The sequence below is a fragment of the Macaca fascicularis genome, chromosome 7 (genome assembly GCF_037993035.2).
Source record: "Macaca fascicularis isolate 582-1 chromosome 7, T2T-MFA8v1.1".
NCBI classification, from domain to species: Eukaryota; Metazoa; Chordata; class Mammalia; order Primates; family Cercopithecidae; genus Macaca; species Macaca fascicularis.
This window is the reverse complement of record NC_088381.1, coordinates 30,147,974-30,165,099: the sequence shown is the minus strand read 5'-3', so window position 1 is coordinate 30,165,099 and position 17,126 is coordinate 30,147,974. Positions and strand designations below refer to the sequence as shown.

The window sequence follows — 17,126 nt, the reverse complement described above, 5'->3', positions numbered from 1 at the left end:
TTCAACAAGGTGAAACACCGTCACTACTAAAAATAAAAAATTAGCTGGGCATGGTGGTGGGTGCCTGTAATCCCACTACTAGGGAGGCTGAGGCAGGGGCAGCGGCAGGAGAATTGCTTAAACCCAGGAGTGGAGGTTGCAGTGAGCCTAGATCGCGCCATTGCACTTCAGCCTAGGTGACAAGAATGAGACTCCATCTCAAAAAAAAAAAAAAGGTTTGTGATGTATATTTTCTATAAGAATTATTTCACTTACTTTTCCGAATTTTTAACATCAAGTTAATAATATTCTCATTTAAGATATTTGAGTTATACTCATTTTCTCTGTATATTATTTTTGATGTTTTTAGGGCCTTCCTTATCAAACTTGCCATAGATTTCCTCATGTTATTTCTCTTTTCAACCTGTGTTTGATTTGTAGATTATTTCTTTTCTGTTGCTGTTTTTATAGTGATGTATGGTTTTGTCTACCTTGTTTCCTTTTGCATTCTTTGTATTTACCCTGCTCTTCTTCTATATAAGATTTTAGTTTGGATGTTATTTACTTATTAATTTGCTGTCTTTTTTCTTAGTAATGTATGTATGTATGTGTTTAAGGCTGTAATTTTTTTAATACAAAACCTACATTTGGCAAGTTGTATTATACAAAGTTTTCATACTCTTGAGTCTTAACTACATCAGATTTATATTATGTTTTCTTGGTAGCCCAGGGATCATTTAGAATATTTTTTTTAGTTTCCAAACATTCAGACAGGGAATATTTCAAACTTTTGTGTTACGTGTATGTTGCAGGAGTGGGAAAGGAAGCAATTTCAGATTTTTATTGATTGTGGTTAGATAATGTTTCCTAAATGGTATTAATCCTTTTAGATGTTTTGAGACCTGTTTTGTGGTCCAGAAGGGTCACGGTTTTATAAATGTTGTATGCATGGTTTCATTGAAACGTATTTTTATTTAATTCGTAGGTGCAGGAATCCATACATTTTCATGATGTTACTAATACAAATTATGTGGTTCAAGTATTTAATATCCTTAATTTTTTTGTCTGCTTGATCTATTTATTACTGATTGAGACATGTAAAATCTCTCTCTGTCATAATTTATCAACTTTTCTTTGTAATTATGCAATATTGTATTTTACGTATTTTGAGACTCTGCTGTTGAGTATCTAGAGACTGTTATCCTTTTCTGGTGAATGACTTATTTAATCACTATATAGTGATCACCCCCCCCCCACAGTGGTTTTGCTTTAAAGCCCATTTTGTCCAATATTACATCAGTTTTGTTTTATTACCATTTGCCTGGTACATTCGTATTCACCTGTTTATTTTCAACCTTTCTGTGTTAATATTTTAGGAATCTTTTGTAAGTAAGATATAGTGGGACATATTCTAATTGAGAATTTTTGTCTTTTAACTAGTAAGTTTAATCCATGTATTCATTCATTCTGTTGCTAGCATTATTGATTTTGATGCTCAAATTGTCCATGGTTTGGCCGGTGGGAGCTCCTTCAAGCAGACTTCTGCGTTCCTTTGGTATATCCTCACTCTTTGAGCACTACCTTGTTTTAACAGCAATTTAGTCCAGTATCATCTTGTGTTTCCCTGCTCCAGGCCTGGAATCAACCAGTTTCCCAATAAAACCTGATTCCTTTTTAGTGGAGAATAGTATTTAGAGATGCTACGTAAGCTCATTGCTATTGGAGTGTTGCTTCTCCCAGGACTCCAGCCAACAGAGATGGCAAGTCTGCGTGTGTGTGTGTGTGTGTGTGTTTTACATCTACCTTTATTTTACACCAATTCCTCTAATTTGACTCCAGTATCATAGGGATCATTCAAGTGTTTTCCTTTCCATATTTCTAACTTTTTTTTCTAACGGTAAGAAATCTGGTTCTTGTTATAAATGAGCAATATAGTAATTATTTGATCAGTCTGTTATGTAACCAATTTCCTGTAAATGTGCTGCCCTGTACCCTGTGTGGATGCCCTCCTCATCATTTTACGGCTTTAACACTCCTTATGGACCTGTCAACTGCCTAATGTGTGAATATCCTGCTTACCCCTGTATTCCTTTACTATGTCTGATTACACTTTCAGGCAATAACCTTTCTGATCCTACCAGTGTTCTCAGGATGCTGAACATCACCCAGTGTGCTTGCATGCCTTCCTATCCTCCTTGGGCTTCAACACTTTGTGCCAGACCATGACTGTAAATGGATGTCCTCTTTACCCTGCCCAGGCTCTGGCTCCTCACAGCAGGGCCACTTCCTTCACTGTCCTCACCCCTGTTAGACTCATGACAATCCTTGTTGATGAACCTCATTATGTGAGCTCGTTTCTCACTTGTTCCTGCTCCAATACCCAGTGCCATACAGCCCTGTATACATTGTTCCTCTTCACCCTGCTTAGGGGCTGCAACTCACATGCGGTTGCCCCTCACATGCGGCTGCCCCCACATTTGGACACCTCACTCACCATCCCTGGGCTCTGACTCCACTGTCTTCCTATCCTGACACCCTCCTCATACTATTTGAACTCCAACACTCCACTCTTGCTCTGTTCTGTTAATACTCGATGGCTTTAGGAGTGAATTAGCAAAGAAGGGAAAAGGTTCTATCATTTTGGGAGCTTATATTAGATAAATATTGGGTCTTTTCACTTAGCATTTATATCTCTTAACATCTCTGATTAGTCTTAATGTTTCTGAATTCTTTTTACTCAACATTTTCAGGTTTTTTTGTAATGACTTCTTGCTGTATTCTGGGACATTTCCTGAACATTGTATTGAAGTTAATTATTCTCCCTTCACTTGAGCCTATTCTGACTTGTCCTTTTGAGATTTGTTGTATTTTAACGATTATGTTTTGTTTCTAGAAGTAATATTTGTTTCTTTTAAAAGTCTACCTTTTTGTAGGCTTTTTTTCTTTGGGTTTTTAATTTCATCTGTTTGTCTGTTTATTGATTTATAATAATTTATTACATTTGTTCTGGTTTTGAAATATGTTTTAGATTGTTCACTTATTATTAGTTCCTGGGGTGCTAATCTTTCTGTTTGCTCATGGTTTATCTTGAATGTTTTGTAATTTTTTATTGTAAGATTATTTGCTACTGGGGCCACTTGTTTTACAGAAATCCCATTCACTCTTGATAGTGAGAGTGTCTTTCAGAATGCCTTAAGTAAAACATTAAACAACTTTATTGAAGTATAATTGACACACACAATATTTGTGTGTATACATAAATGCATTTAAAGTATAAAATTTGATTAAGTTTTGATATATGTATACACTCATGAAACCTTTACCATAATTAAATTAATGAACTTATCTACCACCTTCAAAAGTTTTCTTACTCCCCATTGTAATCTCACTCTTCTCTGTTCTTTCTTTCCCTGAGCAATCACTGACCTCTTTCAGCCAAACCATTTTTCATTGTACATTCCCACCATCAGTGTCTGAGTTCCGGTTGCTGTATAGTCTTCTTAATACTTGTCATTTTTTTTTTTTTCCCCTGTCTTACTCTGTAGCCCAGGCTAGAGTGCAGTGGCACAATCTCAGCTCACTGCAACCTCCACCTCCTGGGTTCAAGCGATTTCCCCACCTCAGCCTCCCAAGGTGGGATTACCAGTGTGCGCCACCACGCCTGGCTAATTTTTGTATTTTTAGTAGAGAGGGAGTTTTACCATGTTGGTCAGGCTGGTCCCGAGCTCCTGGGCTCAGGTGCTCCACTAACCTCGGCTTCCCAAAGTGCTGTGATTACAGGCCTGAAACACTGCGCCTAGCCATTAACACTTGCCATGGTCTTTGAAAAAAATTTAGATATTCAAATAGGTCTGTAGTCTTTCTCACAAGCCTCCCAATAGTATCATTGAACTGGAAACAATTTTGTATGTATAATTATTCATACAAGTATTATATATAATTCCAGAATCCCCATGTGAAGAAATCCTTTCTAGAATTATCTGTAATACTTTTTTTTTTTTTTTTTTTTTCACTCCCAACCCATTTGTACTTCAGGCTTGACAGATTTTTCTTGGGAGATTTGGAAATATGCTTTCTTATCTTCCTGGGGTAGTTTTTCTGTTCCCCTTTCATCGAGCAAGGCCACTTCTGAGAGCTTTGCTTCCTATCCTTACATAGGGATTGACATTGCAAACTCCTAGCCAAAAAAGCCACACACTAATTTAGTTCCAATACTTATTGTATCGGTTTTCAGGTTTCTCTTAGTTTTTCACTGCTTGGGATTTTCTAGACTTATTTATAAGCTTGGTCATGAAGCAGCAACTTAAAAATAGGTATAATACATTTTTCTCTGTGTTTGAAGCAGAAGAAGGTCCATGTTCTGGTTACAATATTATTGAAATCAGAACTCTCTGGTTAGCTTTGTAGTATGATTAATATGTATAATCCTGGCATTCAGAATTACAATGCTCAGAACGTTTCCTATAGAAACTTTGGCTTCGTGGTGCTTGGATATGGCAGTTAGAATAATGCAAGTGTATCATAGACTAGATAGACTAACATATTGACCTAAGAAGTGAAAATGGGGAACTAGATACTGATTTCCAGACAATGGAACTACAAGGAAAATTTGGGTTCGTAGTGTCAGTGCACACCCATGTTTATGTATATTTGTGTGTGTAGACATATATAATTGAACATTAGAAATAACGTGTATCATAAGTTTTAAACATTTATAATGGTATTTACCCTTTTGGTGGTTTAGCAACAGAAATCCTGTAGGACAGAAGGCTGTCATTTTCTTGACTTTCTCAAAGCAATATGGGAAGTATGCTTGGCCCTTTTCTCCTCTCTTTTTGATATTTTTAATGGGATTAAATATATAATGCTAAATTGCCTCCCAAAATTGTTTGTGTTTCAGGAAGGAATGACCATTTGGGAAGAATATTTAACTCAGTGTTTCACAAAATGTAATGCACACATCACTGAGTGATACTTTGGGTGGTCATAGGCAATGTTTATTTATCCTTACGTATTCATTTTAACCCTTGCAAGTAACATATGAATGTAGTCATTTCATAAAGATTATTGTTTAGGAAGATACCAAATATAAAAATAGGTAAAATAAAAATTATTACTAAAATAGAATATGGCAGAAATCATGACAGTCATACATGAATCTTTGAAGACTAGGAAACACTGTTTTTATGGAAAAGATTTATTTTTTTAATAGCAAATTCACCAATTTCAGGTATTTATTACCTAGATGAGGTAACATTTCTAGGGAGAGAGAGCTTGCAAAGCTGGCTTCAAATTATGCCCTGTAGACAGCTGTATGCTGCTTGAGAGACCCAGCAGGACTTTGTAGCAAGTTAGATGTAGCCATAGGAAGAGCTGGGTGTGAAGTGAATAGACTATTCCTTTCTTTCTCTTCATCAATAATAAGGAATTAGAAGATAATTCATTCTTGTTTGATGAATTAGCATCATGCATGGTAATTTCAGTGTCTGATGACTACTTTCTCTTCTAACTGATGGGGAAGCACCCTTTTCCATAGCCCTGGGAGAACACGTCGTTGAAGTTTGGGTCATCATAAATCCACTTTGTAATATTATCAGTTTCCTCAAATTTCAAAAAGGTGACCATATATGCTTCTTTCCTTCTTTGTATTTTCAGGATTCACCCAAAATGAGGACTTCTCTGCAGGCAGTGGCACTCTGGGGACAGAAGGCCCCTCCCCACAGCATCACTGCCATCATGATCACTGATGACCAGCGAACAATTGTCACTGGAAGTCAAGAGGGTCAGCTCTGTCTGTGGAATCTCTCACATGAACTAAAGGTTAGTGAAAGCTACTGATACTGAAACAGACACCACTCACAAAATAGGCACAACTTGCATTTTCTGTCTGCAATGACAGTGGAAGGTTTGCGTGATTGTTAAAAAGATGCTTATTAAAGTAATAAATTGATTTTACTTCTGAATTTTGAGAAAATAAAGTATATGGTTGATCAAGCTCATGTTTGAAAATTATATTATGAATATTGCTAATCTTAGCTACCAGCTAAGTGTTATCATCCTTTAAGCTATGCTGAGTTTTACTGTTTTATATCCTGAATTATATGTTTAAGTAACTGAACTACAGGCATGTAAGTATAATTCTAAAAATTATGGCTCATTAATCTAAACAAAGGGCACCCTTGAAAGCCACGATTAACTAAATGAGTAATATCTTAATTATCTGGGTGTTTCTACTGGTTTGGCCTGCTTGCTATTCTTTTAGTCTCTGCCTGCCTGTGATTTTTACAGATCACATCAAAATGCTCTAAATCCAATTTACTATTGTCATCCTTCTATTTCAGAACCTGACCTCACCTAGGATTTGGCCCATTGATTAGCAATTAATTGTCCCTGTCTCAAGTCATAAACATTTAACATATCGGAATAGATATTTGCTTAACTCTAGCAGTCTCTAGACCCAATTTGAACATTTAAACTAATGATGTAGTTAAAGTATACTGCCCTCATTAAGAAGCCTTTTAAAGATCAAAGACTATTTTTAGCCTTTAAAGTTTGTCACTTTAAAACCTAAATTAACAATTAATTGTAATTCTATTTTATAGTGTAATTAATTAACATCTCCCATCACTGAACAGTTCTATTACAGGACTGCCAAGAACTGCATAGCAGACCAGCTCAGCTCAATGTTAATGAACGTTCTTGAAGGAAGGATGGGTATTATTGCAACAGTTGTGCTTTAAAAATAGTGGCCCCCTTTGAAAATTAAAACATTAATTTTCTATTATAGTTTAAACTCCGACTTCTAAGTGACTAAAATGTCTTACTTATTTTCAATGTTTAAATGTATTATTTTCTGGGTGGAATAGTTGTGTTATAATATGTAGGTTTACTATAAGCTTAAGAAATCTGGAATTCTAGCATCTTCATATTTATAAAGGCATTGCTAATATTTATTCAACATTTGTTTAGCATACATTTGTTGTTTGCATGGTGTAAATTGTGTGGTATGGTGGGTACTCATTCGTAAGTTCAAATGTGAATGATAAGACCTGGTGCTGACTGCCCAAGAAGTTACAATGCAGTACAGAAAAAAATGGGCTACTGTGGCACAGTTATGATATAAGGTACTGTAAGTAGGGAATGGTCTGCACTCCATATTCAGTGGAGAAGTTATGCCATGCATCTCCTAGGAGCAAGTCCTCTGCTTGGATTCAGAGTAGTGGTGCTTATGGGGGGCAGTTTTCCTCCCAAGAGACATCTGTTACTATCTACACACATTTTGGTTGTAACTATTGAAGGACTAGAGATACTAATGGCATGTAGTGGGTGGAGCCGGAGATACTACAAACGTCATATAGTGCACGTGACAACTCCTCACAATAAATAATTTTTCCATTCCAAATGCCAAGAGTGCTGCTACAGAGAAATCCAGGGATAGAGATATGGGCTGGGAATAGGAATTAGATTGGTGAGAGTGGAAGAAGCAAAGTTATTCTACATTAAGGAGACTGTCTGTGCTTGGAGGAAAGGGAGGAGCTGTCTGTTGCCTTAACCTAGGTGTGAAAAAGGATCAAAGAGAGGTAAATCCAGAGAGGAAGACAGGGACCTCGACCTGGAGAAGTTTAGATGACAAGTGAAGGAATTTATATTGAATTCTCGAGAGCTATTGAGGAGATCTAAGTTGGGGATGAGATCAACTTTGTGTTTTTGAAATTCACTGTGAGGACATTGTGTAAAAGTTAATTACACAAAGAAGTTATTGATTAGTATGAATGTGAGATACTCCATGTGAAAATTTTCCTGAACATTTTCTATGGCTAACCATAGAGCCAGATTGAATAAACAGCATCTCTTATTTTCCCATGAATCTTGCCCCCACTTTGCGACTGATCAACTATTAGTGGGAAAAACTCCAGACTGAAAAAAATCAAGGGCATTTTTTAGTTCTCAACAAATCCTCTTGTTATCCATAAGGTGGTCAAGTGAGTAGATTAATGGGTTAATGATTAGTGGTTTAATTTTATTTTTGTTTAAAAAATGTGTATATAAAGGAATAATTTGGGTAGGGGTAGAAAAAAAGGAGTCCTTGAGGACACAAGAGACTGTAAAAAAGGACATAACTATATGGGTGATTGAGTCACTGTAGGGCAGCATCTCAGGGAGAGGATGGTAGGAAGAAGAGAAGGAACTCAGGCATGGGATGTTGTAAAGTGAACAGGGAGCCATTTATTTTCTCTTCATATTAAATTTGGAAAGTTCTTTCCCCCTCCAAAAGTACATAGGTAAGAGAATACATCAAGTTTTGTGGTCTTAAACACTCGCTTGCCACCATGCAAAATGGAAAAACAAACCAGGGACACTTATTTGCGCTGTCTTTAGGCAAACTACACAGGTACTTTTTGTTCTAGGCACAAATCCTCATCCAAGTTTCTCAGAGTCCAGTGCGGGAGACAGATTTGTAAATCGGAAGTTGTAAGGCACTGAGACACTTTCCATCTCTATGAATTTGACTATTCTACATACCTCCTGTAAGTGGAATCATACAGTATTTGTCTGTTTGTGATTGGCTTATTTTATTTAGTGTAATGTCTTCAAGGTTCATTCATGCTGGAGCATATGACAGTATTTCCTTTCTTTTTAAGTTTGAATAATATTCCACTGTATGTATATACCACATTTTCTTTATCTGTTCATCTACAGATACATACATGGGTTGCTTCTACCTTTTGGCTATTGTGAATGATGCTGCTATATACATGGGTGCACATGTAGCTGTATCCTTGCTTTCAACTCTTTTGGGTACATACTGAGAAGTGGAATTCCTGGTTCATATAGTAATTCTATTTTTGAAATTATTTTTAATTGACACATAATTGTACATACTTACGGGGTGGTAATTCTATTGTAAATTTTTTGAGGCACTCCTAGGGTGGCTGCACACTTTGCATTCCCTCCTGCAGTGCACAGAGCAACCAGTTTCCCTGTATCCTCACCAGTGCTAGTTACTTTTTTCTCTTTTTTTTGTAATAGCCATTCTAATGGGTGTGAAGTGGTATCTTGTTATGGTTTTGAATGGAAAGCCTTTCTGAGAGTGATGCTTGAGCTGAGTTCTAAAGAATGCACAGGAATTGAAGGTGAGTTTGCAGACACAGGGAATGACAAGTGCGTGTGAAAGACATGAGCATTTTGCCTTAAGGGAACTGGTAAAAGTAGTTGAGTAGACCTGGAGCATACATAGTGAATTAGAGGTGACAGGCTCATCTGGAAAGGACAGGATGGGTCCGGCATGGAATCCCACAGGTTGAAGGGTTTATAAGTTTTGTTATGTTTTTTTCACTAGATAGAGCTAACAGCACAAGATAATTAAAAGCAGTGGTGATTTTGAGGGCTTTAGAGGATATTTTGTGTGAGAAGATGGCATAATACGATTCAATTGTATCTGGATTTTAGAAGATCACTTGCTAGCAATGTCAAGGGCATATTGGAGAAAGGGGGAGATGACATCAGGGACAGGGACTATGGCTATCAGACTTCTACTGTAATTTATTCAAGAAAGGTTTTGAGGATAAACCAACTCAGTGGCAGTGAGGATGAAGAGGAGATGAAAACTGGAAAGACGTTAAGAAGAGAGAATGGACAGAACTGAGAAACTGATTGGATGTAGGGTAAGGGAGCAGGAACAGCCAAGGATCTTTCCCAGATTTGGGGTTTGGGAGCTGGGTGGGACTGGTAGAATGATGGTATTATTCATTTGCATATGGGATAAAAGGGATTGGAGAATAGGAATGGGGAGGGAAAAAGGTGGTGTAAATTCTGCACATCTCAGAGTGCCCAAGTATTCAATAGGGGATTGAAGATGTGCCTCAGTCTTTCCTTGACCATGTGCAGTGGGATGGCAGGGTGCAGGGGAGCTAGAGAATAAGTGTCTCCCTCTCTTGGGCTTCTCACTGCATGCCTAGGTTATACATGCTGTCTTCGAGTCCAAAGTCTGACTCCCATAGCCCTCTAGTTTCCCCAAAATTTCGTGAAGTCTACCAGTGAGGAGCTTCTCCAAATCCCATGCGAGCAAATTCCTTACTTGGATTTTCTTGTATTGATTGCTGGTTTTCTTCACACCTTTAAGTGTAGAGAAAGGTGAGGTGAGTATCCTCTCAGATAGACTCCCTTAGTATTGCTATGTTCTGCTCTTCCGCCTGTCTAACACTCAGAAGGAAACAACAAAATGAAGAAGAGGACTGGGTGGAGAAAAAGAATGGAGGTCGGAGTCAAGTGCCAGCCCTGATATTTACCAATTCTGTGATATTGGGCAAAGGACTTACATTTTTTGAGCTTCAATTTCCTCACCTGTGAAATGGGGATTTAAACACTGCCCTGTGATTATGTTTTTGTCTGGAATATGGTAGATGTTCACTGATGTGGTTTTGGCTGTGTCCCCATCCAAATCTCATCTTGAATTGTATCTCCCACGATTCCCACATGTTGTGGGACGAACCCAGTGGTTGATAATTGAATCATGAGGCTGTTCTTTCCCGTGCTGTTCTCGTGAAAGTGGGTTAGTCTCACAAGATCTGATGGTTTTAAATAGTGGAGTTTCCCTGCCCAACCTCTCTCTTTTCCTGCTGCCATCCAGGTAAGATGTGACTTGCTCCTCCTTGCCTTCCACCATGATCGGGAGGCCTCCGCAGCCATATAGAACTGTAAGTCCATTAAACTTCTTTCTTTTGTAAATTGCCCAGTCTCAGGTATGTCTTTATCAGCAGTGTGAAAACAGACTAATACATTCCTCAAGTTGTGTGTTCTTCTCAGTCTCCTATTGTGCTGTTGGAAGTACCTGGAGGTGAGGGTGGTGGTCAGGAGGAACCAATGCTTCATAAAAGTAGAGCTAATGGACAACAGGAAAGGTCTCCTGGATTTCACCATGGCGATGACTAAGTGTGATTGTAGAATTTTTAAATTTTGTTATTCTTCATTGCAGTTCTACAATATGGCAAATGAGGAAATTTTAGTGAACTGTCATAGCTTATTCAAATATATATGGGGATTTAGTAATAGAATGAGGACTTTATATGAAAGGCCATGATGTTCTGTTCTGATATTTTGTCCATGGTAGATTTTCTCTGGATGAGGGAATATCCTTGATGTTCCCTCATTTATTGCTTAATTTGGCTTTTAATAGAATGGAAAGGGATTAAATCAATACGCTCCCTGAGCGTAATGACAGGGAGAGATGGTATGTTGTTCTCTGAGATGGAACCTTCTGGACTTCTCAGGTAAAAGGTAGAGCGAACTTGAATTGTGCAGGATTCTAATCAACCACAAAACACTTCCTGTAGCACTAAAAAGTTAATCTGACAAGAGACTTTTTAAGAGGGAAATATCTCTGATTATGGTAGAAATGATATAAAGGCAGAGAACAATTACGTCATGAAATAATTTGTCCGATTAATATGGGTGAGTTATCATCTATGTATGTTTGTATAGTTCAGAAAAAACATAATTCATGTTAATTCATTTGGAAAATAGATTTTTATTACTCACAAGATATTTGGTAGCTATTCAAATTCAATTTTTGGTCTTTTTATTTTTTTGAGACAGAGTCGCACTCTGTCGCCCAGGTTGGAGTGCAGTGATGAGATCCACTATACCCAGCTAATTTTTGTATTTTTAATAGAGATGGGGTTTCACTATGTTGGTTAGGCTGGTCTCGAATGTCTGATCTCAAGTGATCCACCCGCCTCAGCCTCCCAAAAGTGCTGGGATTACAGGCATGAGCCACCGACCGCACTGGGCCAATGTTTGGTTTATTAGTGACAACTCCTTCTCCATCTGAGGAGATCTTACATGTTTTCTGTTTTGTAGTTTAATTTTTGTCATCTTGTTTTACAAAATAACGAAGAATTTACTTATTTCACATATGAGATTGTGGGGGAATTAGCCCTCTGTGCCATATTTTTAAAATTTTCATGTAGGAGAAAAACATTGGGTGTTTGTTTTTTCTTGAGATGGGATCTCACTCTGTCAGCCAGGCTGGAGTGTGGTGGTATGAGCTCAGCTTGCTGCAGCCTTGGCTGTCGGAGCTCAAGTGATTCTCCCACCTTAGCCTCCTTAGTAGCTGGGCTCACAGGTGTGTGCCACCATGCCCAGCTAATTTTTTTTTTTATTATTATTTGTAGAGATGAGGTCTCACTACATTGCCCAGGCTGGTCCTGAATTTCTGGACTCAAGTGATCCTCTTGCCTCTGCCTGCCAAGGTGCTAAGATTATAAACATGAACCACCATGCTTGGCCAGCATCGGTATTTTAAAGAATCATTTTAGTTAAAATTTTGTTGTTAATGTAGAAAGGTTAATTTTAGTGTTCCTGATGCAGGAACATAAAGAAGATCTTTTTAAAAAGTATTTCAATAGACTATTTTTGAAAGCAGTTTTAGGTTTAGAGCAAAATTGACTGGAAGGTACAGGGAGTTTCTGTACATACCTGATCAGCCCTGCCCCACTCCCAACACACATGTACACACAGTCTCCTTTACCATTAATATCCCACACTAGAGCACAGCAGTATATATATTTTACAACCAGTTAACCTACATATAATCAAGTATTGGTTCACTCTTGGTATTGTACATTCTTTGGGTTTTGACAAATGTATAATGACATGTATCTTTTTTTTTTTTTTTTTTTTTCCCTGAGATGGACTTTCACTTTGTCGCCCAGGCTGTAGTAGAGTGGCGCAATCTCGGCTCACTGCAACCTCCACCTCCCAGGTTCAAGCAGATATACTGCCTCAGCCTCCCAAGTAGCTGGGATTAAGGGCCATACTACCACTCCTGGCTAATTTTTATATTTTTAATAGATATGAGGTTCGTCCTGATAGCCAGGCTCATGTATCCATTTTTATAGTATCATACAGAATAGTTTCATTGCCCTAAAAATTCTCTGTGCCCCATCTATTTATCTCCTGCTCCCCAAATACCCCTGATAACCACTAATGTTTTTATTGTTTGCTAAGTTTTGCCTTTTCCACAATGTCATATAGTTAGAATAATAAAACCTTTTCAGATGGGCTTCTTTCATTTAGTAATACACATCAACGGTTTTTCCATGTCTTTTCATGGTTTGATAGCTCATTTCTTTTTAGTGCTGAATAATATTTCATTGTATAGATGTACTATAATTTATCTGTTTGCCACTTGAAGGGTATCTTGGTTGCTATCACATTTTGGCAATTATGGATAAAGCTACTGTAAACATTTGTGTACAGATTTTTGTGTGGACACAACTTTTCAACTTATCTGGGTAAATGTCAATGAGCGTGATTGCTGTGTTGTGTGGTAAAAATATGTTTAGTTTTATATGAAACTAATGAACTCTTTTCCAAAGTGGCTGTCCTGTTTCACATTCTCACCAGCAATGAGTGAGAATTCCTGTTGCTCCACATCCCGGCCAGCATTTGATATTGCCAGTGTTCTGGATTTTGGCCATTTTGATAGTGTGCTGTGGTTTCTCATTGTTTTTTAATTTGCCCTTCTCTTATGACATATGATATGGAGTACATTTTTATGTGTTCACTTGCCGTCTGTATGTTTTCTTTGGTGAGGTGTCTGCTCAGATGTTTTGACAATATTTTAGTCAGGTTTTTAACTTTCTTATTGTTGAATTTTAAGAGTTCTTTGTGTATTTTGGATAATAGTCCTTTATCAGGTACGACTTTTGAAAATATTTCTCTCAGTCTGTGGCTTGTTTTCTTATTTTATTGATCTTTTCTTATTTTTTAATATAAATAAGAAAGGTATTTTAATTTTATAAATTTTAGGTAATATAAATAATTTAGAAGTGAAAATTGATGCCTAAAGTTTTCTCCGTGGTAACTGGTCTGATATTTAGTCTATGACTAATGGAATTTTAGTCATTTTTATATTAACTTTATTGAGCTGTAATTAACTAGTAAAATTACATAGGTTTAAGGTATACAGAGTGATGATTTGATATATGAATACGTTGTGAAATGATTACCACAAATGATATGTTTTGGCTCTGTGTCCCCACCCAAATCTCATGTTGAATTGGAATCCCCACATGTTGGGGGAGGGACCTGGTAGGAGGTGATTGGATCATGGGGACGATTTTCTGCACGCTGTTCTTGTAATAGTGAGTGAGTACTCATGAGATCCTATGATTTAAAAGTGGGTGGCACTTCCCCTGTCACTCATTCTGTCTCCTGCTCTGCCATGATAAGATGTGCTTGCTTCTCCTTCACCTTCCACCATGATTGTAAGTGTCCTGAGGTCTCTCGGTCATGCTTCCTGTTAAGCCTGTGGAACTGTGAGTCAATTAAATCTCTTTTCTTCATGAATTACCCAGTCTCAAGTAGTTCTTTATAGCAGTATGAGAATGGACTAATACAACAATCCAATTAATTAACACATCTCTTACCTCACATAATCATTTTTTTTATGTGTGTGGCAAGAACTCTTAAGACCTACTCTCTTAGCAAATTTGAAGTATACCATACAGTATTAACTAGAGTCACCATGCGTACATTAGATCCCAAAACTTATATATCTTATGTATAATTCAATGTTTGTACTCTTTGAGCAACATTACTTCATTCTTCCCTCTCCCCCAGCCATTAGCAGCCACTAATTCTATTTCTATGAGTTTGGCTTTTTAGATTCTATATAGAAGTGAGATCATATAGCATTTGTCTTTCTGTGTCTGGATTATTTTATTTAGCATCATGTCCTCTAGGTCCATCCATGTTGTCACAAATGGCAGGATTTTTTTCTCTTTTATTTTTTTGGCTGAATACTATTCCATTGTGTATATAGTCGGCCCTTCATGTCCATGGCTTCTGTATCCATGGATTCAACCAACTGTGGATTGAAAACTTGGAAAAAGAAAAGAGGATTGCATCTGTACTAAACATGTACAGACTTTTTTCCTTGTCATTATTCCCTAAATGATATAGTATAAAAGCAATTTACATAGCATTTATATTGTATTAGGTATTATAAGTAATCTAGAGCTAATTTAAAGGATATGAAAGATGTTCATAGGCTATGTGCCAATACTATGCCATTTTATATTGCATACTTGCACATCCTAGGATTTAGGTACCTATGTGGTGAGGCATGGGGTGGGGGGCAGTGGTGTCCTGGAACCAGCCCCCCCTGGATAATGAGGGATGACTGTATGTGACACATTTTATTTATCTCTGCATCCGTTGATGGACACTTAGATTGTTTCCGTATTTTGGCTGCTGTGAGTAATGCTCCAATGAACATGGGGGTACAGATACCTGAGATACTGGTTTCATTCCCTTTGGATATATACCTACAAGTGGGAATCCTGAGTCATGTGTAAGTTCTATTTTTATTTTTATTGAGGAACCTCTATACTGTTTTTAAAAATAGCTGCACCAATTTACATTCCTATGACCATATAGGGTGTTATGGTGGTTTCAAAAAGGGTAATATTTTCTCTTGTATTATTTTGTAAAGTTATTTTGAATTCTGAACTCTGTATTAATGTGCTACTATTATTGAGGGGACATTTTGTTCATAGGAAGCATCAACACAGACTTATTTGTATTCACAACCTAGCTGTTGTAAGACAGGTCTGACAGTCATGGAGGTTTCATGATGGACACCAAACCAAAACAAACAAAACCTGTCTACAACACAGTTCATCTACCTAGGAGTTTATTAGTCTGTGGATGTTGATATTCCATATATCAGTTTTCTGGAAACTTGTATACAGCAAAGACATAACAGAATTTTCTAATCAGAATTGTGAATACTATATTGTTGTGTGTTTATTCTTCAAACCGTTCACAGTTATTTAAAAGCTCACTCTCATTATTTTCAGATTTCAGCAAAAGAACTCCTGTTTGGTCATTCAGCTTCAGTAACATGTTTGGCAAGAGCAAGGGACTTCTCTAAACAGCCCTACATTGTTAGTGCTGCTGAAAATGGGTAGGTATGGTGTGTAAACTTTGTCCCCTTCTCCATGTCCTTCCCTTTTTAAAAACTACAGTGGAGTACAATTTTAGTGCTGAAGGAAACTTTTGTGATCCACATGTGCCTCTCACATATAGGAACATTTAGATCTTGAAAGTTTGAATAACTTGTGTGATGATCCCAAGGAATGTAATCAGTATTATGAACCCTCACTCAATACTCTTGTTGCTGGATTGGGACCAAGATAAGCATCTCAACATGCGTATCAGAACTTGTAGCACTCTTACTGGGTAAAGGTTAGTGACCAATGCCTAGTTTTGTAGAATCAGCAATGAAAAAGTCTAGGTGTCTGTCTTTTCTCATGTCGTAACACACTTGGAGCTCTTAAGCAAACCCATCCAAGCTTTCATAGATTTACAAAACAATTTAATAGTTACAGTCTTCATGTTGTACCCTTGTCTGATGTTATTATGAAACTAACAGGCCGGGCATGGTGGCTCATGCCTGTAATCCCAGCACTTTTGGAGGCTGAGGCAGGTGGATCACCTGAGGTCAAGAGTTCAAGACCAGCCTGGCCATCATGACGAAACCCTGACTCTATTAAAAATAGAAAAATTGGCCTGGGCATGGTGGTGCATGCCTATAATCCCAGCTACTCGGGAGGCTGAGGAGGGAGAATTACTTGAACCCGGGAGGCAGAGGTTGCAGTGAGCCAAGATGGTGCCCCTGCATTCCAGCCTGGGTGACAGTCTCAAAAAAAAAAAAAAAAGAAAAAAAATGATAAATAAATAAATAAAAATTTAAAATAAAAATAAATAAATAAATAAATCTAACAGAGGAGAGGACTCAATTATCAGTAGAATGGTGGCAGAGAGATGGAAAAGGAACATAGCTAGTGATTTGGGTGCAGTTTCATGGGAGCAAAGCTTGCCCTCATGAAATAGGACTTACCTGTAGGAAAAAGCCCCACTGATGGAAGAATTACTATGAGCTAGGCTCCTGATGAGTTACTTGCCAAAATATACTCAGGAATGTGGTATCAATTCAGTATGCATTTGTTAATAAGGGATTGGGTTGCTAGTTGAAACAAGATAAGCCTCTCTTTGTTTTTAATCCAAAGAGAAATTATACACTTCTGAATTCTGAAAACCAAAAGAATAATGAGGAATCAAGGTCCAGCTTGTATAAA

At 37.5% G+C, this 17,126-nt stretch overlaps 1 protein-coding gene across 5 annotated transcripts in view; it reads left to right on the top strand.

Annotated features, from left to right (window-relative positions):
• Positions 1-17,126, top strand: part of WDR72 (WD repeat domain 72) — a 240,049-nt gene that overhangs the window by 22,835 nt on the left and 200,088 nt on the right. For all 5 annotated transcript variants that reach the window (XR_012416259.1, XM_073998488.1, XM_065547944.2 and 2 more), the window contains exons 2-3: positions 5,635-5,799; positions 15,846-15,952. Coding sequence is in view for 4 of the 5 variants with exons in the window: in XM_073998488.1 (XP_073854589.1) it covers positions 5,647-5,799; positions 15,846-15,952 (260 nt within the window). In the remaining variant the exon portion in view is untranslated. The remainder of the gene's footprint in view (positions 1-5,634; positions 5,800-15,845; positions 15,953-17,126) is intronic.